The following is a 24,570-nucleotide window of genomic DNA, read 5'->3' on the forward strand; positions in this document are numbered from 1 at the left end:
CGGGGAGATCACGGGCCTGGCTGCGCACCTCCCGAGACCCGACCTCTGGACAGAGAAGCGTGCAGACTTCTGCAGGACCTGCCAGAATGGGAGAAACGCCCAGAAGCCAGAGCGCTGCCGATGCTCCTGAGAAAGGCTGCAAGCCTTGCCTGACTCCTGATGCACGAAGCTTTCTGTTAGACAGCTGCTTGGAGATTTTTTAAAAATCTGCTTATATCAAGATTAAATCAAAGCCTTTATTAAACATTCCTCCTTCAAACAACCCGCATTTGAGCCAGTACCCCTCCCCGACTTGTGAACTGTGAGGGCGCTGTGTCCCATTCCCCCGACAGGTTGCACAATACTGCAAAGCCACACCAAGACACAGAACCCCAGGCTGACGTCCAGGGGCCGTGTCCCACTCAGGATCTAGGCAGAGGCTGGTAGCACGGGCTCCCGAAGCAGAGCTCAAGCGCAGGGGAGAGGAACCGGAGGTCTGGCCCCACCTGTTCCAGACCCAGCCATGCTCAGCTGGATGGTCCACTCGTGGCTGTCACCTGGTGAGGCTCACACATGTGCTTTTTCGTCTCTTCTCCAAAGAAAAAGGTGAGAGATGGAGGAGGCAATTTTCAGTTGTGTGTGGGTTTGATTTAAGGCTTTGGCTGTGGTCTTTTGAAATATTAAAATACTTTCTGGGAACGCCATCTCCTAAGCTCCCCATCGGAACAAACGTATTTTCAAAAATGAAAACATTGAACAAAGAGGTGGAGCCCGGCCCGGGATGCTGGCGGATCAGGTCAGGATGGTGTCGTCCACCTGCTCTGTGGAGTCGGCCTGGCTGGCCAGCTTCTTCAGGGACCGGCGGTTGCACTCATTCAGCACCTCCAAGCTGGCCACATCCAGGATCTTGGAGAGGGCCTGTGGGGAGGATGGAAAGGAGGAGACGTTGTCAGAAAACTGGACTGCAGTTTTCTCCAAGCCAATGCAAAAACAGTGTTAACCTCAGAACTAGATGTGGCGGAATCTGACAAAATAAAGGGAGTCCGACGGATCCCTGAAGTCATGTGCTGAGTAGGGGTGGGGCGGAGCAGGGAGGGTTTCTGGGGCTGGGGGCCATGTGACACTCTATGTCACAGGGAGCCGTGCTTGTTCGGTGGAGCATGCGACTCTTGATCTTGGGGTTGTGAGTTCAAGCCCCATGTCGGGTATAGAGAGTACATAAAAAATTAAAAATTTAAAAAAAAAAAAAGGTGCCTAGGGGTGGAGGAATGTGTGAGGGGGGCTCTGGGTTTCACCAGGCAGCCCCCCTGGGATTGGCTTCATAGTTTGGGTGCCATGTGACACTCTATTTGGAGAAAGGGCTCTGTTGCCAAAAGAAACCTGAACACCACAGGAACAGAGGACTGCTTTTAGGCACCAGACCGGTCACCTGACCACAATCTGCCCCTCACACTCGGCATATGGAGTGGCAGAGCAGAGCCTGATCCTCGGGGATGCCGCCCAGAAGGACAGTCGCCCGCTGAATAGCAGCCACAGGTGCCCACCTGGAACAGCTCTTCGCCCTGCCGCATCTTCAGGAGGTTGACGATCGCCTGGTCGCTGTAGGCCCTCACGACGGTGTTTTTATCCTTAGTATTGTCCAGTAGAGCCTTCAGGATGGGTTTGATGGCCTGGGGGTCCAGGGGAGGCAGCGGGTCCTTGTTTGCCCACCAGATCATCTTCTCGGCCACCAGCCTGATGTCACTGGATGGGTTCTGCAGACACTGTGAAGAGGACCAAGCGCTTTTAGTCAGGCACATCCAGTCTGCTTCTCAAGGAAGCCCCTATTTCTACCCTGACACTCCCTCTTCATCGGGAAACTGACCCCAGTGCTCCATTCTGAGGTCTGCCTTTCCCCTCGTGGGTGGGTGACAGACAGGCTGTGACATCTCTGCCCCTCACGTCGTCTTGGGCCACTCTCCCTTTTGGTCACTACTCCTGGCCCACATGGGCTTTCACTTCCTCAGACATACCTGCCCCTTCCTACCCTGGGGCCTCCACACTGGCTGGTCCCACTGCCTGGGATGTGCCTGCCCCTGGTCCTTGCATGGATGGCTCCTTCTCCTCCTTCAGGCCTCAGCTCAGGTGTCTGCCCTCAAAGGTCTCTGCTGACAACCCTCCCTAAATTAGGGCCCTCCCCATCCCCACAGGCTTTCTGTGCATCTCAACTCTGCAGATCTTGTCTGCCCCATGCAATTCCACGCCTGGAGGGTCTGGCCCAGCCGGGCACATGGAGGATCCTAAGTCAACACCGAGGAAGAGCCATGTGCAAGGTGATGGCATCACACAGGCTCAATCTAATGGGGGCCCTGAGAACTTGCAGCAGGGCTCCCGGCTCTACAAGAACCTCATCACTCAATCAAGGGCCACACACCAGCAGCATTGATATCACCCGAGAGCTGGTTACAAAGGCAGAGCCTCACACTTGGCCCCACCTCTTCAAATATAAATTCTGGGTCTGACTTGTCTGTACATTCATGTTTGAGAAGCACGCTTTAGGACATGGGTGGCAAGGGCCCTCTGTCCGGCTCTTGCAGCCACCATGATAACCATGCTAAGAGCCATGCCAGCAAAAAGGAAGCAGGGAAGAAAAGATCTACTAAGATTTGAACCCAGGTCCATCCCAAAGTTTACTAAATCAAGATGCCTAGGGGCATCTGGGTGGCTCAGTCATTAAGTGTCTGCCTTTGGCTAGGATCATGGTCCCAGGGTCCTGGGATCGTGCCCTACATCGTGCTGTTTGCTCAATGAGAAGCCTGCTTCTCCCTTTGTCTGCTGCTCCCCCTGCTTGTGTTTTCTCTCTGTCAAATAAATAAATAAATAAATAAATAAATAAGATCTTTAAAAATAAAGGAAAAAAGAATTAAAAAAACTAAATCCAGATGCCTAGAAAAAAATGCCTAAGAGAGTGGTTCTTAAAGGTCTTATGTGCAGAATACATACCTGTCAACACTTCAATATCAGAAAAAAAAAAGAATACAATTTTAAGAATGGCAAACGATGTCAATAAACACTCCACCAAGTGAATGTAGGGCTGGCTAATAAGCACATAAAAATTTTCTATAGGAGCGTCTGGGTGGCTCAGTCGGTTAAGAATCCCACTCTTGGCTTCAGCTGAGGTGATGATCTCAGGTTCATGAGATCGATCCACACATCAGACTTTGCACTCAGTGTGGAGTTGGCTTGAGATTCTCTCCTTCCCCCTCTGCCCCTCCACTCACATGCATACTCTCTCTAAAAATAAATGAAATCTAAAAAAAACATTTGTTCTACATCATTACCCATAGACAAATGCAAATTAAATCATGATGTGACACCACAGCACATGTCTGAGAAAGGACAAAATTAAAACAAAGAAATGTTTTTAAAAATATATAAAAATAGTGGTTCTTAACTTGATTTGGGGTCACAGGTCTACCTGAAAATCTGACAGGAAGTCAGGCACTCTTCCAGAGAAAAAAGCACACAGAACCCCTCTGTGTTCCATTCCCACGGGTTCAGAGATCTCCCAGACAGACCCAGCCTGACAGCATATACTTCCAGGGTTCTCTGGTCATGGGTCCTTCTCACAGGCTGCCCCCACTCACCTTAATGAACAGGCTGGACAGTTTGGCAGGCAACTGTCCTCCTCCGGTCTCGATGTGATGCTTCATCAGGAAGCCCATGCCCCGAACCCCACTCACCGCAATGGGGATCTGTGGGGAGAGGAGAGAGGTGGCTGGGGTGGCATCCTGCCCTTTCCTCAGAACAGTAGAGACAGGCTCTGTCCCATCCCCAGAATCTCCAGGACCCCAGCCCCTCACACAAGCATCCCCCCCGCCGCCCCACATACAACTTCACATCTAAGACTCTTTGACAGCTCTCTTTCAGACAGGCTGCTCTGGCTAGGAGGCCGACAAAGCCTGTATCACAGCTTTCCAGGAGTGGGGTTCAGAGACCTTCTGACCTAGAAGGAACCTCTAGATGCTCCCACCCAAACTCCTCATTGTTTACAGGTGATGGAACTAAGGCCCAAGGAGATCAAGTGGTGGCCCAAGGGTACAGAAAGTTACTGACAAAGTCAAAATTCAAACCCAGGCCTCTCACTGTCCAGTCTGGGGTTGAGCCATCCCCCCCAACCCCACCCCCCCTGCTACATCAACAAGGCTACAGCAGTGGAATTTAGGCGAGAGGAGGAGGAAGAGGATGGGTCTGGTTGCCCCTAAGACTTACCCTGTCTGCCATGGCATTGCTGAGGATCATGTCCTGAACTTCACCGCTATACCTGCCCGCACAGAGTCTGCCGGGAGCCACATTCACAGCCACGGACAGCGCCAGGCTCCGCCCATGCCGAACCATCCAGTCAATGCCGGACACGTCCGCTGAGTGGAAGGACACAACTGGATCGACCTGCACTTTACAGTGTGCCCCTACCACCCGTGAAGCCCCCAGGCCTCCCCAACCTGGGCCTGGAGGAAATCCCAGTCCACACTGCACCCGGCCTCCCTGCCCAATGTGGCAAGTTAAGGAGAGGTCTCTCTCAAGCTGCTTCGGACTCGCGGCTGTGTTCTCTGAGCAGAGACACAAGGCGTTACAGCACCACTGGAAACTCCATTTTGCTTCAAGAGCTCAATTCCCCAGGAGAGGCTAGCTGCCAGAAGGCCCTTGGGCGGCAGGGGTGGGGTGGGGTGGAGACGGGCCCTGCAGGAGGTCCCCAGTGCAGGGGAGACCTACCCAGCAAGCACTGCTGAAGAACAGCGTTGAGCTCCTCTTCAGTCAGAAAGGCACAAAGCTCACCCAGGCAGCCGGCCGAGGAGATGCGCGTGTTGTCCTGACGGGGCACAGAAGTGAGTGAAACAACAGCCGCACCACCAGCTCCCAGGTCAGCGGGGCCAGCCACTCTGCCCAGGATGGAGGGCAGGGGAGGTGGCAGAACAAGGCGACTCGGGAGCTCTAAACCCCATCCTCACTCCAGGCACTCGCGCTCCTGCCGCCAGGGCAGGACCGTCATTCCTGGCAGCCGCCACTGGCCGTGGAGTGAACCACCACACGCCCCGCACTCCGCTCAATTTTAGAAAACTCCAGTGTGTGTGCATATGCTAACCACCAGCATAATAGCAATAATAACCGTGTTTAGGTAGCACCTTTCTTCTTAGAAAGTCAGAATGTTTTCCGTGTGTTCTCTCAAGTAGTCTCAACAGCCCTGGGAGGCAGGGAGGGGCCCAGAGGGGGCGGCAGGCCCAGAGACCCTGTCTGAGCTCCTTTCCCCACAGCACTCCTCCCCTGCCAACCCTGTATGTCATCTTGTGTCCAGAGCGACACCCTGCTACCTCTCTACTATGCTGGTGCCCTAGAGCCACCTCTATTATTTGGGTTTGTCCTAGGAAGTCAGAATGAAGCCACTAATCAACCCGAGGAAGGTAAGTGAAAGCCGAGCATTTTCTGTCAAAATCAGAGCTAGATGCGGCCTGCTCCTTGCTGCTCCCTAGCCAGCAACCTACGAGAGAGGGAGCGGATTTTCAGTTATGTGCCATGTTATTAATAAGTGCCAACCTGATGTGCCTCCCCCAAAACCAACCAACCAGCCAATCAGGGCTAAGGGCCTGCTGAGAGGCCAATGCCAGGTTGGCACCCTGGGTGGCCCCCGCTGATCCAGGGGAAGCTCTGAGAAGGGGGAGAATGGTATGACCACAGTTTGGGCCTCTGAGCTCCAAGCAGAAGCCCAGGTGCCAAGCAAGACTAAAGCTGGCTCTCTCTGACGCCCACTCTCTCCAACAGGATCTATTTTAAGCTCCACTGTGGTGAAATGCAAATTGGCCTAAATACTAACTTTTGCTTACACTGGGCATGGCCCTGTAAAAATCCTGACAGACTGTGACCAAAGGAAGGCACAGTCTCCCATCTGTACCCCGAGAGAAGGCGGGGGCTCTAGTCAGAGAGCAGCAGCTGGGGATAGGGCCAGACTTCCAGAGCAGTGGTACGCCCAGCAGCGACAAGGGCTGGCCCCACTGTGGGCACACAATGAAAACGTGTGAACCAAAGGCCTCACTCCAGAGATTAGCCTCACAAATGTAAATTAGGCTGCACAGCAGAGGGCCCACCACTGCCTCAAAGAAGAAAGAGAGAATTCTTACCCACAGACCCAACTCTCTGCGGGACCTGCCTCAGCGCTGGGCAGCCAATGAGTACTTAACACACGCTTTCAGACTGGGGAAGGGAGGGCTGCGCCGATGAACGAGACAGCACAGAAGTCAGAGGGCTTGGATTCTGGCTCTGGCTCCACCCCTCACCAGGGTGCCGCCCCAGGTGAGTCTCACCCTCTCCGACAGGGCTAACACCTCCCAGCCTGTCCCGGACCCTTAAAGCCAAATTCCTTAAGGGCCGTGACCATACCTGCTTCACCTTTGCGTGAAGACCCTGAACCAATAAATGAATTTCCTGAACCAATAAATGAACCTCTTCATTTGACACATGGGGAAACGAGGGGCAAAGATGGAAAGTAGCTTGTTGAAGATTAGACAGCAAGTTAATGAGAGGTCCTGCCTTTCCTTACTGTGAAAAGCTTACCTTCCTTATCTGTGAATCAGAGCCGACACCGACACCACCCGCCCCATCTCCTTCACAACTGAATGCCTGGGAAACCATACAGAGTGATGGGCCCATCGGGAATGATTATTACCACTGAGCAATTGGCAACTATACCTAGTTCTTCTAACACAAACCAGAGACGCCAACCAAAGCAAAGAGAAGGGGAACCAGCTGAGCCCACCAGCCCCGCCGCCCACCCGCAGCCGTACCTCGTCGTGTCCCAGCATGCTCAGCAGGAGCGAGACAATGTTCTTCCGAATGGCCACATCCACTTTGGCCCCTGCTCCCTGAATCACAAACCTCAGGGCCTGCAGCATGGTGTCCCTACAGAACCAATGCACCCAACTTAAACCCTGGCTCTCCTTCACCACTGCTCCCGCCCACATACGCCCAGTCTGGCCAGGGGAGGCTTTGACAGCTGCCGGGCCTCCTCACAGCCAAGCACTGCCCCAGCGGCCCCTCACCTGACACCCGGGTCTTCCATGACACGGATTCCATTCAGCAGCTCCGTGAAGAGGGGGTCCACCTTGATGTGGATGGAGATGAGCTTCCCCAGCGCGTCAGCAGCCTTCAGGCGCACCCCCCGGTTGGAGTCCTGTAGGGCTTTGGTAAACGTGGTCTGCAGCTGGGGCAGGAAGGGCTTCAGGGCAATCCCAACCTGTTTGAGAGACCCACGCAAGAAGCACAGCTGCGCTGGAGGCCAAGGCCACCACGCACTACAGGCACAAAGCAAACATAGACCACCATGGGTGGAACCAGCTCCCACATGCAGGCTGGGAACAGACGTTCCAAAAGACAGGAGAGCCAGCACAAACAGGTTCTGTTCAGTCCCATTTTCAGCATCTTTCTCTGAACTGGGAGGAAGAGGAAGAGGACCACCAGCACGGCCACCACCTCCTCCAAGGGAGCCACTGGTTGGCTTAAAGGGAGACTAGTCCACATAGACAAGTGACCTGAAACCTCTACCTGCGAATACATGAGAGAGTGGGGCCGGGGCACCTGGGCAGCTCAGTCGGTTAAGTGACGGGTTTCAGCTCAGGTTGTGATCTCATGGGTCATGAGACTGAACCCTGCATCAGGTCTGCACCTGGCACGGAGTCTGCTTGGGACTCTCTCCCTCTAACCCTCGCCCCATCTCTCTTTAAAATAAATAAATCTTAAAAAATAAAAGAGGGGCACCCGAGTGGCTCAGTCCATTAAGTGTCCACCTTTGGCTCAGGTCATGATCTCGGGGTCCTGGGATTGAGCCCTGCATCAGGCTCCCTGCTCAGGGAGGAATCTGCTTGTCCCTCTCCCTTTGCTCCTCCCCCTGCTCATGCTCTCTCTTACTTGCTCTCTCTCAAATAAATAAATAATCTTAAAAAAAAAAAAAAAAAGGAAAGAAAGAGCAGGACAGGATGATGGCTGTCCTATTCCAGTGCTAAGACGGGGCAATGAACTACGTATAGAAGGGCAGGTGCCGTCTTCTTAGCAGTCGATACACGGGCCGAGCACGGACATGGAGCCCTCAGGACAATCTTTTTTTTTTTTTTTTTTTTTTTAGATTTTTTATTTATTTATCAGAGAGAGAGGATGAGAGCAAGCACAGGCAGACAGAATGGCAGGCAGAGGCAGAGGGAGAAGCAGGCTCCCTGCCGAGCAAGGAGCCGGATGCGGGACTCGATCCCAGGACGCTGGATCATGACCTGAGCCGAAGGCAGCTGCTTAACCAACTGAGCCACCCAGGCGTCCCCCTCAGGACAATCTTATGAAACAAATGATCTCAGAAAGTCACCCCTCCCAAGACTGAAGATTTACTTATTGTTAAACGGGAAAATCAAAGCAGCTGTTTGGAGGTGTGCAAATACTGGAGTTGTGGGCTGTGGGCTGCTGGGAGGCACACTATGGAGTGAAGCCAGTAAATCAGAGGTAGGAACCATCTGGCCATGGATGACATCGACTCATGGCCTGAGGGACAAAGTCTGTGAGGAAAGGGCTCCATTTGTACACAGAGTTATAAAACACCACAGAAGAGAACAGCACAGGGGTGCCTGGGTGGCTCAGTTGGTTAAGCATCCGATGGTGATTTCGACTCAGGTCATGGGATCAAGCCCTGCATCAAGGCTCCGTAATGACCACGGAGCCTGCTTGAGATTCCCTCTGCCCCTGCTTATGAGTGTGCTCTCTCTCTCTTAAATAAATAAAATCTTAAAAAAAAAAAAGCACAGAACACAGGTGAAAATGAAAATGATACTTAATTTTTTAAAAAAGACCCATCTTCTATAGAGTAAGACTAATGCTCACAATGTCATGTTTTATCTGGAAAGTTGCTCCCCACACCTTCCCCTCAAAAGGGGTGGGGGGAGAGAAAACTACAAATTTTAAGCTTGCTTTTGTTTCCAAACCTCAAGAAAGAATTAAAAAAAAAAAAATTCCCGGGCACCTGGGTGGCTCACTGGGTTAAGCCTCTGCCTTTGGCTCAGGTCATGGTCTTAGGGACCAAGGGTCGAGCCCTGCATTAGGCTCTCTGTTCAGCAGGGAGCCTGCTCCCCCCACCCCCCGCTCTGCCTGCCTCCTCTCTGCCTACTTGTGATCTCCCTCTCTGTCAAATAAATATATAAAATCTTTAAAATTAAATAAATAAAAATAAAAATTTTTTAAAAATCCATTTTTATAACAACAACTCTTGGCTCTGTTTCTAATTTTTTTTACATCTAAAGGGCTTAATAATTGCCCCATGAACTATCAGAAACGGTTAATATGCTGGCTCTTTTCTTCTTATACTTTTGCCAGAGACTGAAGTTATTCCAACTGTGCCAAACTTCCCTCTCGTTCCTCATCAGACCCTCTGCAACCCTCTTTATGAGGCAGCAACAGAGAACAGAAGCATATTTAAACAAGGTGTAATCGTATTTACGCAGCCCTGGATTTTTTCCTTTGAACCAACAGTTCTTCAAAAAACAGCAAGGAGGGGCACCTGGGTGGCTCAGTGGGTTAAGCCGCTGCCTTCGGCTCAGGTCATGATCTCAGGGTCCTGGGAGTAAGTCCCGAATCAGGCTCTCTGCTCAGCAGGGAGCCTGCTTCCCTCTCTCTCTCTGCCTGCCTCTCCATCTACTTGTGATTTCTGTCAAATAAATACATAAAATCTTAAAAAACAAAAACAAAAACAAAAAAAACAGCAAGGAGCACTAGTGCACAGCACTCAAAAGCTGACAGGCAGCGAGCCCAGTGGCTGGTCCTCTAGGCCCCACACTGCGCGGCACTGCACGTGGCAGGCAGTGGCAGCACTCCCAGATCACAGGTAAGGAGACAGGTGAGGAGGTTCCTGTACTCTCCCAGGGTCATTCCGGCCACACAACTACCAAGTGGTGGACCTGGAATTGACCAGTGTGTACAGTTAGTCTAGTACCCAGCGTCTCAACACTCTCTGCCACGCTGTTCCTCCGTCATGAGCTGTCACCTTGCAGCCACAAGACACCAACTGGCAGACAGATCTGTTCTCTAAGACCCAAAGGGACTGAGAGATGAACTCATCAGTGGCTCACCTTGGCCAGCAAGAGGCTGAGTGTCTCGAGCAGGGCTGCCTTCACGTTCCAGCTGAACCGGTCCCCCAGGATGCGGATCAGAGGCCCAGTGATGCTGACCACGGAGGGCCTCAGGGCGTCAGCTGAGGTCAGGCGGATCACCAAACCTAAAGCTTTAGCTGCTTCCTCTTTCTGTTCCGGGCTGCCGGTCAGGACACCCTCCCGCAACACTGGAAGGATGGAGGTTACCCCCTGACAAGAGAAGTACATGTGAGAGTCAAATCTCAAAGTCACTGGGCTCAGGTGTCTCCTGTGCAAAGCATGCCCCTCCTGTCAGCCATCCTCTCTGCGACTCCATGAGAGACTTGGTTCAGGTGCCACAGTCCCAGCATGAGAGGGGCTGGGAAATGGCCCCGACTAGGCAGTGATGAGAAGAGCAGAGCTCTGGCACACCCATCACACACAGGTACACGTGCTGTCACCTCTGTGACTCACGTGCTCTGACTGAGGTGGCCTCCCCAGTTTAAACTGAAGGCGGCACGGACGCCGTCCTCCTACTGCCACCATGGGGAAGAAACACACTTCTGGGAAGGGGTCGAACAGCACCCGGCATCAAGGGGGCAGGCAGAGGAAGGCCACATGCCTGCAGCCCGCCGCACGGGGCCCTGGCTCACCTTCTTCGGGAGGCAGAAGCCTGGCACATGCTCCCCTTTGCTCTCGTTCCCTATGAGGCGGATTTCTTTGTGCAGTTCTTCAATTAGTGCCAGCTGGTTGCCAGCATCAAGTTTCTGTGGGAAGCCAGGAAAGAGCAGAGAGGATGTCAGGGCTCTAAGTACAGCCCTCCCAAGACAGCTTCAGAATAACACCGCAGGGCGAGGGGCGTGGGTGGGAGTGTAAGAAAGTCTGGCCACGCATGGCCAACGCTGCGGCTGCCTAACAGGTACGTCGTGGGCTATTTTAAGGGTCTAGTCTTCCGGGCGTCTGGACTGGTCTATACTCAAAAGCCGGCTCTGCAGTCTGCAGCCCCCTCACCTTGGTGATGGCATTCAGGGCATCCCAGCTCTCCTCCAGAACCACCGGACTGGAGTCGTTGAAGAGGCGGATCAGGCCAGAGACCAGGCTCCGCAGGTGGCTGGTGTAGTCAGCCTTCGAGCGCGAACAGTAAATGTTGAGGATGATGGCAGCGGCCTGCCTCATGCCCACCTCGGGGCTTCGGGTGGCTTCCAGCAGATCCTCAATGATGATCCGGTGCCCAGTGTCATCCTCTACGGAGAGGATCACGGCCTGACAGTTGGCCATCTCCTGAAACCACAGGGGACGCCCAGGCTGAGCACAGCTCCTCTGGGGCAGGCCAGGATGGCTGGAAGAAGGCTGCCAGGGGTCAACGTGCCGCTCACCAGCTGCTCGTCCGGAGTCCCAAGCTTCTCCTTCAGGGCCAACATGACCGCCGGGAGGATCACTCCAAGGTGACGGGTCAAGGCATCACCGGCCACAGACGAAAGGAAAGCCAGCACGCGGGTGTTGACAGGTGGAGTCGTCAGCTGCAGAACGATGAACCTCAGTTCAGTGACCACTGCGCCAGGCTCCGGGAGATCCTATCGCTGCTGTTCCAAGCACAGTGTCTGCTCTGGGGCCCCCTGCTCCCACCACCAGCCTCCCCCAGCTTCCGAGCTCGGAAAAGGTCTCCAGAGCAGGCTGAGGTTCCTGGGCCAGAGGGGCCTGGCCACAGGCGGGATTTACCTTGGGCACGAGGTAAGGGAGCACCACACGACTCTTGATGGCCATAACCTGCTTCAGACCATCCAGGGCAAATTCTGACACTTCCTCATCATCCTGCAGGAGGGCATCGGGGCAACGCTGAGCAGCTGGCTCCGGGCCCCACCTCAGCTGTCTAGACCAACCACCGCCAACCTGCTTCACCACCTCCCCTCCCAGTGCACCCACACTTACTGACTGTCGGAGAAGCACAGAGCCAAATCTGAGCCTGCCACACCCACTCCCTCGGGGGCCCATACTGCGGCTGCTTTGGCAGAATGAGCCCCCCGCGTTTTGCTTCCACAAAGACAGTTGCTTCCACGCAACTGGTAGGTGCTTGGCAGATCCACTCACCAGCTGCTTCAGTAAAAACGGGAGAATGTCCTCCAGAGCCTGGTGGCCAATGGTGGAGTGCAGCTGCTCAAAGGTCTTGGCTGCGGCCTCTCTGACCTCCTCCAGCGGGTCACACAGAGCCTTCCTCGCCGTGGGTACGAGGGACTCGGAGAAGTACAGCACCTGCAACAGCACCCGCGCCATGTATCTGAGGCAGCAGAAGCAGCGAAGGGGCGGAAGCCAGCGAAGTGGGGGGGTGGACGAGGACCCCCGGCCCAGCCAGGCCACCACCTCCAAACCCCCTTGGCTTGACTTTTAACTTAGCGACTCTGTGAAAATGAGCAAGTATCAAACAGCAGAGGGGATATGCAGCCTACAACTGAGGAGCCTCATTTTTTAGGTGAGTTCTCCAGATACTCTCCATCTACCATAGGAGCTCCTTCCCACAGCAAGGCTCTGCACGACGTGACCCCTCTCCCCCAATTCCCTCCACTCATCCTCTTGGAAATCTCCAAGTGTTTCATGACGCAAAACACTCGTTCCTCGGTGACATCTTAGGGCTTACCTCGGGGCTAATGACAGCTCTGCTCCCTTTGGAACTAGTCCTCCCCCTGCCCACCGGAGGCAAAGCCCACTATGAATCAGGACCACTGGCAGCAAGGTCTCAGCCTTTGGGGGAACTCAGTAACTATTCAGTGAATCACAGCTCTAGTTGGGGACTTTTGTATTTTTTGCCAAAAGCAAACATAAACCCCCAAATGTAATACTTATACTGATAACACACTGATACGGGGGAAGTCACCAGGAACTCAGAGGAGGATGCTCACTCAGGCTAAGCAACTGGCCATGTGCTTACAATTTTGACCAGTCAGCCACTTCCTGGCTTTTATGCCAACTGAGAGCCCTATGCCAGCTCCATCATTTCCCAGGGGTGTTCCAAGGATCACCTTCAGAAAGTAAGTTCAGGGCAAGGATCGCCAGCCCCCTGAACGTGGCTGCTGTGGGATAGTATCACTGCTGGAAATGACGCACTTCCGCCCACTGGGTACTTACACTCATCTGCTCCACTCCTCATAAGAGTGCGGGCAGCCTTCCCGCTCCTACAGCCCCAGCACAAGCGTGTGTGCACAGGCTCCCTTCCTTGCCAAGGACACTATACATTTTAACTGAACTTTAGGGATTAATCAGGAGTGGCCTCAGAAGCAGTGAGAAAAAGATCATCTCCAATTTCCATAGGCCACGCAAGGCCTCCACGTTGCTTCATTCTTAGCCTGGGAAACCGACAAGGAAACTCCAGTCCAGCCCTGCTGCCAGTAACACCCTCCAGAGTGAGGCCTGCAGCATGTCCCCGAGGATGAAGTGTCCCTAGCTTCTCCCCTAATCTGCCCCCAGCCTTGCACGTCAGGTCACTTCTGGGGCCCTTAGAAAACACTCACAGCGTCCCGACTGGTGGACTTCATGATCTCGCTCAGCCCAATGCACACGCCCTGCCTCTCGTCGCTCTTTTGAGACCTCAGGCCTTCCTCCAGGATGGGGATGATCTCGGGCAGGATTTTCTCCCCTAACTTCCGGACGAGGTCGCCCAATGTCCTTGCTGCAATCTGTCAGCAGAGATCAAGCCAGGACATCAATGTGGGCAAACCCCAGGGTACCCGGAAAGCAGCTCCAGAGTGAGGGTCCTGGAACCTCCTGCACTTGATCCAAGTCACTGACTGAACTTCTCCAAATGCTCTTAGCCCTTAAGAGCCGCCCCGGGGCTTGTAAAACACACAAAAATACAATTACTTCTTTGTGTCATACACACCTAGGCAATCTAAAGCAAGAGCTAGCACCTTATATATGAACAGGAAACTCAGCACAGGATGCCTGGACAGGAGCCAGTTTCCCTGAATTGATAACCAGAGCCTAGAAGTCACTTAACCGGGCACTGTTGCCCAAGGGGAGCTGAACTGGGCACAAATGCTTTTAAGGAAAAAAACCCACCTTCCCTGAGGCCTCATGCAAACCCTTCTTTAGAGCCAAATATGCAGTCTGCTTGCCGGGGATGGGAACTGGGAGTGGGCCAAAGGGGGCTGGCAGAAGCAATCATGAGTCCGGGCTGGGCCCGTCATCCCACCCATGGAGCCACCTGGCCTTGCAGACCCAGCAGCCCCGCCCAGCCTCTACTGCTGGCTTCATCCTGCCCATGCATCTAAAGCCCTCTTTCCCTAGTGTGGAATAGGCTTTCGTCACTACCTCGCCCCGTTAGTGCTGACCCATCTTCTGACCTCAAGCATCATTTCTTCTGAGCAGCTTCCCCTGCCCCTCCCAGCCGGTCAAAGGCCCATTAGCTGCATCTGCGGGGCCCATGCAGCATTTACTACAGCTGCGTTTACATCTGTGTGATGGATGATCTGAAAAACACCCATCTCCTCTAGCTCACGAGGATGAGGGTAAGGCTGCCTTTCCTCCCCATTATATCCCCAGGTTTTAGGCCCTACTTAGCACATAGTAGATGGTAATAAATCTTTGCTGTGGGAAAATAAAAGAAAACCTCCTTTAGAATGGAGTCAGGAGGGGTGTCAAGGTGGTGCAGTCTGTTAGGCAACTGACTCTTGGTTTTGGTTCAGGTGCTGATCTCAGGGTCGTGAGATGGAACCCCCAGCTACCTCCACACTGAGTGCAAAGTCTGCTAAAGTTTCTCTCTCCCTCTCCTTCACACACCCCCATGCGCTTGTGTGTGTGCACTCTCTCTCAAATAAATAAATAAAACTTAACAAAAAAAAAAAAAAAAAACCGACAAAAAACAAAAAACAAACATATATACAGGAGGCCAGAACAGGGCACTCCCACACCCTACCACTCTTCATCAACTGCAGACTCAGAGGAAAAGATGAACCTTGCAGACGGAACAGGAAGAAACATATTTTACTGGCCCAGCAGGATGAAGATAGATTTTCTCCTGCCCCAGCAACAGCCCAGCCAATGACAGACCATTACAACTCAGTCACTGAACAGCCACTATCCTTCAAACTCCCAGTTACCTCCAACAGACCTTTTGTTTACAACAGCCCTCCTGAAGGCCCCCTTCCCTCTATAAAAGAATGTTCCACTCCTTTGTTCCCCGCAGTTGCCTATCGTTTTGTCACGGCTTACGTGTCCCAGCCTGCAATTTTCTGCTATTCCTGAATAAATCCACCTTGCAGGCAAAATATCTGACTGTTTTCTTTCTAAGGATAACCACTGAATGACTATGTAAATAAATAAATATTCTCCTCTTAGACAGGGGGCCCTACGCATCCCAGCCTCTGATGCTGGGTCAGAAGCAAGGTCCAGAAACTCACGGTTCTCTTATCTGCACACGTGCTGGCCAAGAAACCCAGCAGCAGCCCAAAGAGAGTGGGCAGGATCTCACGCAAGGTGCGGGGGGTATTAGAGACCACAATCTTCCAGACATGCAAAGATGCCTGCCGCACAACCAGCTGGGTGTCTGAGCGGCCCATGTACAGCCCTGCCAACACTCGGTTCCGCCGGTCTACGCCCAGGGCAGTGATGATAGCCTGCAGCAGGGGAAAGAAGGGAGAACACAGGGTGGTGAAGCCTCCACAGCACGAGTGCCGGGGCACATGCCTCCCAGCAGCAAGGACAGGAAACCAACTCAAGGCACGCACCTTATTGGACTGCGCAGTTCCAAAGTTATCATCTTCAGAGGCAGTTTCTGTGGTCATCTTCCCAGTGACCCCGGAGATGTGGAACAGGAGATCCCCAAGCAGCTGAACAGAGCTGAACCTGAGGAGGATGCCAAAAACAGAGTCGCAAAGCTGCAAGGGGCGGTCTCGGGGCCCAAGCAAGCACTGGGCACGAAAGACGCTGGAAGGAAGTGTACCCAAGATATTCACGGTGGTTATTGTGGAATGAGTAAAGGTACAGGCGATCTTCATTTCTTCACACTGCCCCCTGTTACCTTGTTCTCACGTTTCCTATTAATGAACATGCATTATTTTAGTAATGGGAAAAATCAGCATTTTAAAAAAACCATATATGAACATTTCTATAAGTAAGGAAGAAGAGGGAGAGTAAAGAGGCATTAACAGGGAACCAAGACTGCTGACCATCAGAACTGGACACATAAAGAGAGGCCTAGAAGGACAAAGTTTATTTCTCTTCAAATGATTTCAGGTTTCTTATTTTAAATGACTGCAAAAATCAAAAAACAAAGATTCAAAAAACACAGAAAAACACAAAGAAAGTGAGTGTAAACAATCAGCCCAACTCCCAAGACCAAGGCAGCCTCCCTGATACTCTGGTGACACTCCGCACACACGGCCATCAACAGGCACACAAGCACTCCCACCCGATGTGGGAAGCTGGCCGGCATCATTCCATCAGCACCGGGTGAGGCATCTTCCGTGTCAGCTAATGTAGTCCCCTCACGCCATTTTCTGTAATAGCTGAATAAAACCTCACCATAGGGACAGGCTGGCTTTGTTAAAAATCAATTTCCAATTTTTTGAATGATGACACACACTGCAACAAACATCCTTGACATGTCTTTTTAAGTGCTTGACCAAATTTGTCCTTGGAATCAATGCCCAGAAGTCGAATGTCCATATTAAAAAGCATTCATGTTTAAAATTCTAATATAAACTGAAGGACTACATAAAGCAAACTTTTCAAGAGAATCAGGACAGACGCTGCTACGTAAAGGTTAAGAGCATTGAGAGACTTCTTGGCCGCATTCTACTTCTCATTTCTCAGAGTTCCCCAAACTCAAAGCCACTGGGTCTTTCCACCCAAGTTCTCACCTTATTCTCCAGAGATCATCGAAGAGGCCTTGCTCCAGCTGGGGCAGCAGCAGGGCGATGGCCGTCTCGGCATACATGGAGATGACCCGCTGGCCCGCACGCAGAGCAGTGTCACGCACAAACTCGTTCTCATCAGCGAGAGCCTGCGCACAGAGGCTGGGTCACCCAGGGCTGCTGGCCCCAAGGCACCAGACCCAAAGGAAATGGGACCCCCTAAACAGCAGGATGAGGATTCTTGCCACCCAGTCCCCGCTGGCAGAGAGCCCTGCCTCCAAAGACAGCACGTGCATCCTCCCCTCCCCCACTCCCTAATGCTACCCTCAGCCTGGTCTCTGGTGCTTACTTTGAGGACACAGGGGATGATGGGCCCCACATAAGGAGTGAACTTGTCCCCGAAGGTGATGGGCAGGTAGTTGAACATCATAATATAGCCGTCTCGGACGTGGGGTGCAATGTCCACTTTGCTGGCTGTAGCCACGATTTCTGGCATCAGCTTCTCCAACTTCTCCACCCCCAAGCCAGCCATGACCTCGGCCAACCCTGCAACAAAAGGATAGAATGAACCCCCTGGATCAGAAGGCCCCCAGACAGCATTCCTGGTCTGGTCCCTGGGCCTGCTGGGTCCTCACCTTGCGCAGCCCCCGAGCGATCCACGGAGCTCTGCTCATAGGTCAGTGTCTCCATCAGCCACGGCAGCAAGTCCTCAAAGCACGACTCCCCCATGCCCTTCACCATGGCCCCTAGAGCCTTTGCAGACACTGTTCGCACCTGTCAGGGAACCGAGAGCCAGGATGGGAGGAGTGGCAGGATCTCAAAACTAGGTGCTCATGCGGGAGCAGGGAGAGGACCCTAGGGTCCCCTTTCTTCTCCTGGACAGACGCAAAAGCATCTTACAAGGAATTCTCAGGAACCAATCTTCTGAAGCATGTACTAAAATAATGAGTTCCTGCCCCCTTTCTCCTCCCAGGCTCACCTCAGGTACAGGGTCCAGAAGAGAGGCTTTCAGGCCAGGCGTCACGCTTGGCAGGTAAGGAGCCAAGTCCTGCAACAACACAAAAGGTGACTTGGGTGGAGGCCCAGCTCCTGCTTCCTCCGGACTGGTTCTGCCATGGATCCTGACCTCACCATTCTGCTGACAAGGAGAGCTCAGCAGGGCTGCTCACAGAGCCAGCAGGGAAGGGCACCTGGCCAGGAACCCCCATGACTGGCTCCCTGGAGACCGTGGGTGACTGCTGGGAAACCTACAAGGGCCTGGAGGCCCACCCTCAACAGGTCGAAAGAACTGTTCAATGCTAGAGTTCAATGCTCTTCCTCCCCTTGCCCTTGTCCCAGGACCAAGGCCTGTCCAGCCTCTGGAATCTAGGAAATTATTTCTGGTTATTTCCTTTCAGAACAATATCATCATCTTCCCATTCTTCCCTCTAAAAGGTTTATTATGTCTCTTGGGATAGCATTCGGCTTTAAGACACAGTTTTAAATATAGAAAAAGCCTTATGTTCACTGCAACATCATTTAAAATAGCAGAAAACCTTGGACAGTACAGGACCGGTAACAGGATTATATAAGTTATGGTATATAAACTTGTTGAAATATGAAAGAACTATTAAACACCAGTTTTGTGAACAGCTCACTGTAACTTAAAAATAAGCTGATGTTCAGGAATAGAATTTCATAAATGCAAAAAAAACATTAGTGATAATTAACTGTTTTAATGTTGGAGGGTGGTGGGTAAGATTAGCTGTTCCACCAATTTTCTCATTTCCTAAATTCTCGAGGATCGACATGATTTGCCTGCTCTATCTCTTATGCCCAGAGCTTCAGCAAGCAAAGCATGGCTGTAGGAGACCATGAGCTCGCACATGCAAGCCCCGGGGAGTACGTAAACAAGGCTAATTTCCTCTAATTTGTAGGCTTACAGAAGCAAATGCTTGTGACAAGAGAACTACAAGCAGTCAAAACAGCAGCTACATTGCCAAGACAGGGCAAGGCGGAGCCTTTCCTCCCCTCAGTCTGTGAGGGGGCCCAGGCAAGGCCTCATCAGGGGGCTGAGCTAATAGGAACTTGAACCACTGTGCTCTGCCAGATGCCCAGAAAGCCTAGGTCTCTACCCTCCACCCCAAACTGGTCTTCTTCCCCTAAACATAAGCAGGGATCAAAAGCCCACAGCCATCCTGTGTCTACTGTGCGCAGGACTCTACGCCCTAAACCAGGATCTACTGGTCTGTCCTACACCAGCCCCAGTTGGGCTGCTACCTTCTGATCTGTCAGGGAGTACATGTTGCCAATAATCTGGGCTGCCATCTTCCGAGTGTCCGTGGAACGGTCCTGGAAGGCTCTCTGAACAATGGGCATGATGAGGGCCAGGGACGGAGCATCAATGAAGTGGACAAACTTGGTATCCAGCAGGGTCTGCAAGCACTTCTGGGTCTTCCTGGAGGGGTCCGTCAGGGCATCCAGCAGGACTGGGGCAATGGCTGCGTGTCCAAACAAGAAAAAGGCTAGTTCACACGAGTCTCAGGCATGGTAAAGCCTCTGGGTCCCCTTAGAACTACCAGGGGACACAAGAAAAGGGAGTCCAGGGAGACTCTCCTAGGAGCCCACAAGTCACCGGCTATGGAAACCAGCTGCTTGAGAAGAGCAATCGTTGCTCCGCAAGGAAGAAGGTGGCAGCCATCACCCCTTTGCACAGCACAGCCTGACGTGGCAGGACAACAGGGGGCGACCTTCCATGGGCACTGAGGGGCAGTCGCAGGGCTGAGCGTTCATGTGAGCACTGCTTGGGCCCTGTCTGCCTCCTTATTGAAGCGATAGCCCAGGGTGGTTTTGCAAAACAACTGCCGTGAGACGCCAAAGGCCACTGAGCCGGTAATGAGGCACACCATGCTCCGAGTTCAGGCCCGACAGAGCAAGCTGTCCGCGTCAGCTACTTCAGCCCAGCAAGAGGACTGCCAAGAGAAACACCTGGCTTCTCTCTTCCACAAGCCCAGGGAGTTCAGCCACTCGAAAGATCCATGCTGCTCAACAATTTAAAATTGAAACAAAAAGCAAACCAAAAAAAAAACAAAAAACAAAAAACTAATAACCCAAGTAAAAAAAATGGGACAGAAGATTTTGACAGTTCTCCAAAGATGTGCAAATGGCCAATAAGCCCATGAAGACTTTAAACATCGTTAGTCATTAGGGAAATGCAAACCAAAACGACAAGGAGATGCCACTTCACACCCACGGGAGGGGCTGTAACCAAAAAGACAGACAGTAACAGTGTCAGCAGCGGGAACTCTCACGCTGCTGCTGGGAATGCCAAATGACCCAGCTACTTTGGCAAACAGTCTAGCAGTGCCTCAGAAAGACAGTTACCATACCATGACCCAGCAATTTCCTTTCCCAGGGATCTAACCAGGACACCTGAACACACCTACAAAGAAAACCACCTTGTACACAAATGTGCATAGTAGCATTATTCTCAACAGCCAGTATGCAGGAACAGCCCAAATGTTCATCAACAGATGACCTGGCAAACAAAATGTAGTCTAGCCATACGATGGATTATTGGGCCATAAAAAGAAACAGAGCACACTGACCCATGCTACAGTATGAACCTTGAGAGCATGAAGCTAGCCACAAATGATCCCTCCCCAACAGGCAAGCCCAAAGAAACAGAAGCAGAGTAGTGTCTGTCAAGGCCCAAAGGTAGGAAAGGAAATGAAGAGTGAATGCTAACGGGTGGGGGGGAATGTCCTGGAACTAGACAGTGATGTTTATGTAATTTTGTGAATATACAAAAAATAGCCCAAAAAACCAAAAAATACTTAATTTTAAGTGATTTTAACATTATGCAAATCAAATCTCAATTTAAAAAAAAAAAAAAAAAAAGACCCACCCACGCTGGATTCCCAAAAACAAAAGTACCTCCCTTCATCTGATAGAGACTGAGAATGCTCCCAGCCCTAGGAATCCCCAGGGCTGCTAGACACTGTGAAAAAAAAATAAAACCCAAGGATAACTGCTCTCCCCTTGAAAAACAAAAATACACAAATAAGAAACATTGTTTTCTGAATGAAAAAAATGTCTTGTAACACTCTGGCTGAACAACACTGAACAAGTACCTATGTTCCACAACAAAGCTTAACAATTTAATGCCTTGGGTGGCGTGGCTGCTCGGTTTGGTTTCTAGAAATCAACCTCCTGCCATCACTCCATCAAGAACCACACTAAAGAGCACAATCAAGCAGGATAACTGTTCCCTAAGCTTTCCCTCTATCACGTCTTCTGGAATGAGACAGAATAGGAAGTTCCCAAAGAATGTATGACGCTGATGTGGGCCAGAGTGTGTCATTCAATTCTGTTGACCTTGGGGCTCAGCTTAGAGCACAGGGCTCTCTTAGAGTCAGTCTGCTTCTGACTCAGTTTCCCTCTCTCTGCAGTCAATGAGGACTGCTCAAACCAGTGGCAAAACTGACTGCTTCCAAACTACTTCCCGCTAATTATCCTAGAAAAAGCGCTTTCCAGAATTTAGATATTTCAACGTGAATATATCTGTCCTCAGGGACGAAAGTCTTTGTTCCATGCACGTTCCCCACAGTGTCCAGGGATGGGAGGAGGAGCCAGGGCCATGGGAGAAGTGTACCCAGGATCTCTGGATTCCTGATGACGGAGCCGATCTGCCTCAGCGCCTGCTGCCCAGCCTTCTGCACTTTGACGTGGGAGTCGGTGAGCACCTCCGTAAGCTTGGGCACGATGTTGGGAAGGCAGGATGACAGCTGCTTGGGAGCACAGTATGCCATTGCCCCGAGCAGCTCCACCGACCCTGCAGACAGCAAACACAGGCCCAGCATGGAGTCACTGAGCACAGGCCAGGGAGCCACTCGTGCCCGCTGTCCGGGCAAGGGACAACCAGCCTGCCTCTCTGCAGACTGTGCTAAAGTGGTCCCCAGGAAGAGGATGGTGGTGGGGGGGCTCTAGCAGAGTGAGAACAGTACTCTTGAGGCCTGCTGAGCCATGGCATTCTGGGGGTGATACAAGGTGGTGTAGAGAAAACAGGCAAGACCAGGATGGGGAAGACCTGGTTGAGCCCTGGCAGTGACCCAAGGCCAATTCATTGAATTTCTCTGCCCTAGTTTCTTTATCCATATATGAAGAAACTTGTATCTGTGATTTCTCAAACCGCAGGGTAGAACCTGAAGGACTGAGGGGGACGGAGGTCCTTCGAGGGCACCAGGTCTTGACCCTGCTCAAACCAGAACAGCTCTGCTTGAATCTGTTTTGCATATTAGGATGCCAGAGAATATTTTATTTTTAAAAAAGGGCTTAATGGGAGGCGAAAAAAGTTTTAAAGTCATAGAAGTTGCCACAAACTAACTTTAAAGCTCTGGGGCTTCCTCACTGATGGTTATGACTCCCGCCAGAGGCCTGTTCTTTGCACGAAAACACACAAATGACTGAAGGACTGAGCTGCCTGATGGCTCTGAGGGGCTTGTCCTTGTCTGTGGGCTGGGAAGCACACACACACGGGACAAGATCCCTGGATGGCTCCCTGGGTCCCTGCAAGGGTCTCCTTCAGAAAAGGAGGCTGGGACAGAGACACTGAAGGGAGCAGTCTCACCAGCTTTGGTCCTCCAGGATTCCTCCTCCAGGGCAGCCAGCAAGGAGGGGAGCACCAGCTTCACCCCGTGAGCACTCAGGTTGCTCATCACAGCCTTGGCACAATCATCTGCAGCCTCAAGGGAGGAGAAAAGGCGTTCAGGGGCCTCCTTGTCCAAGCAAGGCCTGATGCTAGTCCGAAAGTTCTTCCTGGCGACCAACACTTACTGGGGGTCTCCTGTGTCAGACCCTGTGCCAGGGCCTACAGACACAGCTGAGGAGAGCTTCTCTCAGAGAGTTGCAAATGCTTTACTGGGAATCAGAGGAGTCCGTCCCAGTACCCAGTGTCAAGGTACAGGCAGGGGGGTTCCAGCAGGGGATCCTTCCACCCCTTCAGCCCCCGGAGCCGAGATGCACGGCCAGGGGCAGCCTCAGCTGGCGGCGAGCCCACGTGCAGCCTCAGGACTTACCTCACGCACATACTGGTTCCCATCCCCAAAGCACAGCAGCAGATGGGGCAGCACGTGAACCACATACGGCTCGAAGAGCTTCCCCAGCATGGTGCAGAGCATCTCGAAGGCAAAGAGGGCTCCTGGAGGAGAAGGCGGGACAGCTGGGAAGACTGTGCCCTGGAGGCAGCCACAGGATCACCTCCCTGGCATCGCCTCAGCCTCTGGAAACACTCAAGGCCATTGTGGGACTACGGTGGCTGCCCCATGAGGGAGCAGCACCCTCTACCTCCCTGACAGCGCAGATATGGCTGAGCAGAAAGGAGGAGAGAACAGGGCAGTGATTGTCACTTCCGGGCACTAACAGCTAGTGAGGCCAATTCTCTCTCAGCTGACAGTCTCTACACTGAGTGAGAAAAGAGAATGAGCAGGCCACACCAGCAAGGACAGGATGGGATGCGTTTACCCAATTTGCTCCCTCCACCGCACACACATAAACACCCGGCCTTCTTCGGGGATTCCTTCCTCCGGCAGCTGTGGGGACCAACTTCCCACCCCAGGTAGCCCCAAGCTCAGACACTCACCCTCTCGCCGGCGGAAGTTCTTCTTGTCCTGGATGGCGTCGGTCAGCGCAGCCATCATCTCCTGCTGCTTCAGCGAGAGGATGCCCAGGCCCTTCACCAGGCCTGCCAGCCCATAGGCGGCCCCTTTGCGCTCTGCATACTTGTCTGACTCCAGCAGCTGCTGCATCAGCCTCTGGATCATCCCCCCCGCGTCCTCTTTGATGGCCGGTACAAGAGGTGGCAAGCAGCTGGCCACGGATTCCTGGACCTGCAGGAGAGGCCTGCCTTGTCGGTGCCGTGGCTCACCCACTGCCAGTTCCTGGAGGGTTGCCACAGCCATCCGCAGCACCTCACCGCCGATGTCCCCCAGCCCCATCCCAGCCACAGCCTGTCAGATCGCACAGAGCATCAGATAAGCGAACAGTGTTACATGTCCATGGATGACACAGGCTCTGTCAGGGTGCACACTGCATCTGTGAGGACTGGTCAGGTGAGAGAAGCGCCAGGAAGACCCACTCACATAGAAAGATCTAAAGAGAAGTGCGTTACTGTGCCTTCTTAAAAATGGCCCAAGTAGGGGTGCCTGGGTGGCTCAGTGGGTTAAGCCTCTGCCTTCAGCTCAGGTCATGATCTCATGGTCGTGGGATCGAGGCCTGCATCGGGCTCTCTGCTCAGTGGGGAGCCTGCTTCCTCCTCTCTCTCTCTGCCTGCCTCTCTGCCTACTTGTGATCTCTGTCTGTCAAATAAATAAATAAAATGTTTAAAAAGAAAAAAAAAATGGCCCAAGTATCTCAGTTTTCTAACCTGTCAGAGGCACAGGGAATTTAGCCTTGCCTTACAGGGCCAGGCCCAAACCGAGTAGCTCTGCCTTCTAGTCGCAGCTCATGAAGCCTAATGAGAAAGTACAGCAACAGCTTTCAAAATTTGATCCGTTGGGGCACCTGGGTGGCTCAGTGGGTTAAGCCGCTGCCTTCAGCTCAGGTCATGATCTCAGGGTCCTGGGATCAAGTCCTGCATC

General features: G+C 52.5%; 1 protein-coding gene across 1 annotated transcript in view; it reads right to left on the reverse strand.

The window, feature by feature from the left end:
• Positions 1-222: 222 nt before the first annotated feature.
• GCN1 (GCN1 activator of EIF2AK4) overlaps positions 223-24,570 on the reverse strand; it is a 60,720-nt gene continuing 36,372 nt past the window's right edge. The window contains exons 34-58 of the mRNA XM_059408563.1: positions 23,574-23,820; positions 23,011-23,132; positions 22,563-22,677; positions 21,588-21,767; positions 19,214-19,434; positions 17,934-18,002; positions 17,590-17,728; positions 17,304-17,500; positions 16,961-17,103; positions 15,827-15,944; positions 15,500-15,715; positions 13,613-13,777; positions 12,198-12,359; positions 11,829-11,921; positions 11,486-11,629; positions 11,121-11,390; positions 10,763-10,876; positions 10,110-10,340; positions 7,050-7,243; positions 6,795-6,909; positions 4,732-4,828; positions 4,231-4,379; positions 3,606-3,713; positions 1,524-1,742; positions 223-897 (exon numbers count right to left, since the gene is read on the reverse strand). Coding sequence (XP_059264546.1) covers positions 772-897; positions 1,524-1,742; positions 3,606-3,713; positions 4,231-4,379; positions 4,732-4,828; positions 6,795-6,909; positions 7,050-7,243; positions 10,110-10,340; positions 10,763-10,876; positions 11,121-11,390; positions 11,486-11,629; positions 11,829-11,921; positions 12,198-12,359; positions 13,613-13,777; positions 15,500-15,715; positions 15,827-15,944; positions 16,961-17,103; positions 17,304-17,500; positions 17,590-17,728; positions 17,934-18,002; positions 19,214-19,434; positions 21,588-21,767; positions 22,563-22,677; positions 23,011-23,132; positions 23,574-23,820 — 3,954 coding nt within the window. The 3' untranslated portion in view covers positions 223-771. The remainder of the gene's footprint in view (positions 898-1,523; positions 1,743-3,605; positions 3,714-4,230; positions 4,380-4,731; positions 4,829-6,794; positions 6,910-7,049; positions 7,244-10,109; positions 10,341-10,762; positions 10,877-11,120; positions 11,391-11,485; positions 11,630-11,828; positions 11,922-12,197; positions 12,360-13,612; positions 13,778-15,499; positions 15,716-15,826; positions 15,945-16,960; positions 17,104-17,303; positions 17,501-17,589; positions 17,729-17,933; positions 18,003-19,213; positions 19,435-21,587; positions 21,768-22,562; positions 22,678-23,010; positions 23,133-23,573; positions 23,821-24,570) is intronic.

Source organism: Mustela nigripes, chromosome 8 (genome assembly GCF_022355385.1).
Source record: "Mustela nigripes isolate SB6536 chromosome 8, MUSNIG.SB6536, whole genome shotgun sequence".
Taxonomy (NCBI): Eukaryota; Metazoa; Chordata; class Mammalia; order Carnivora; family Mustelidae; genus Mustela; species Mustela nigripes.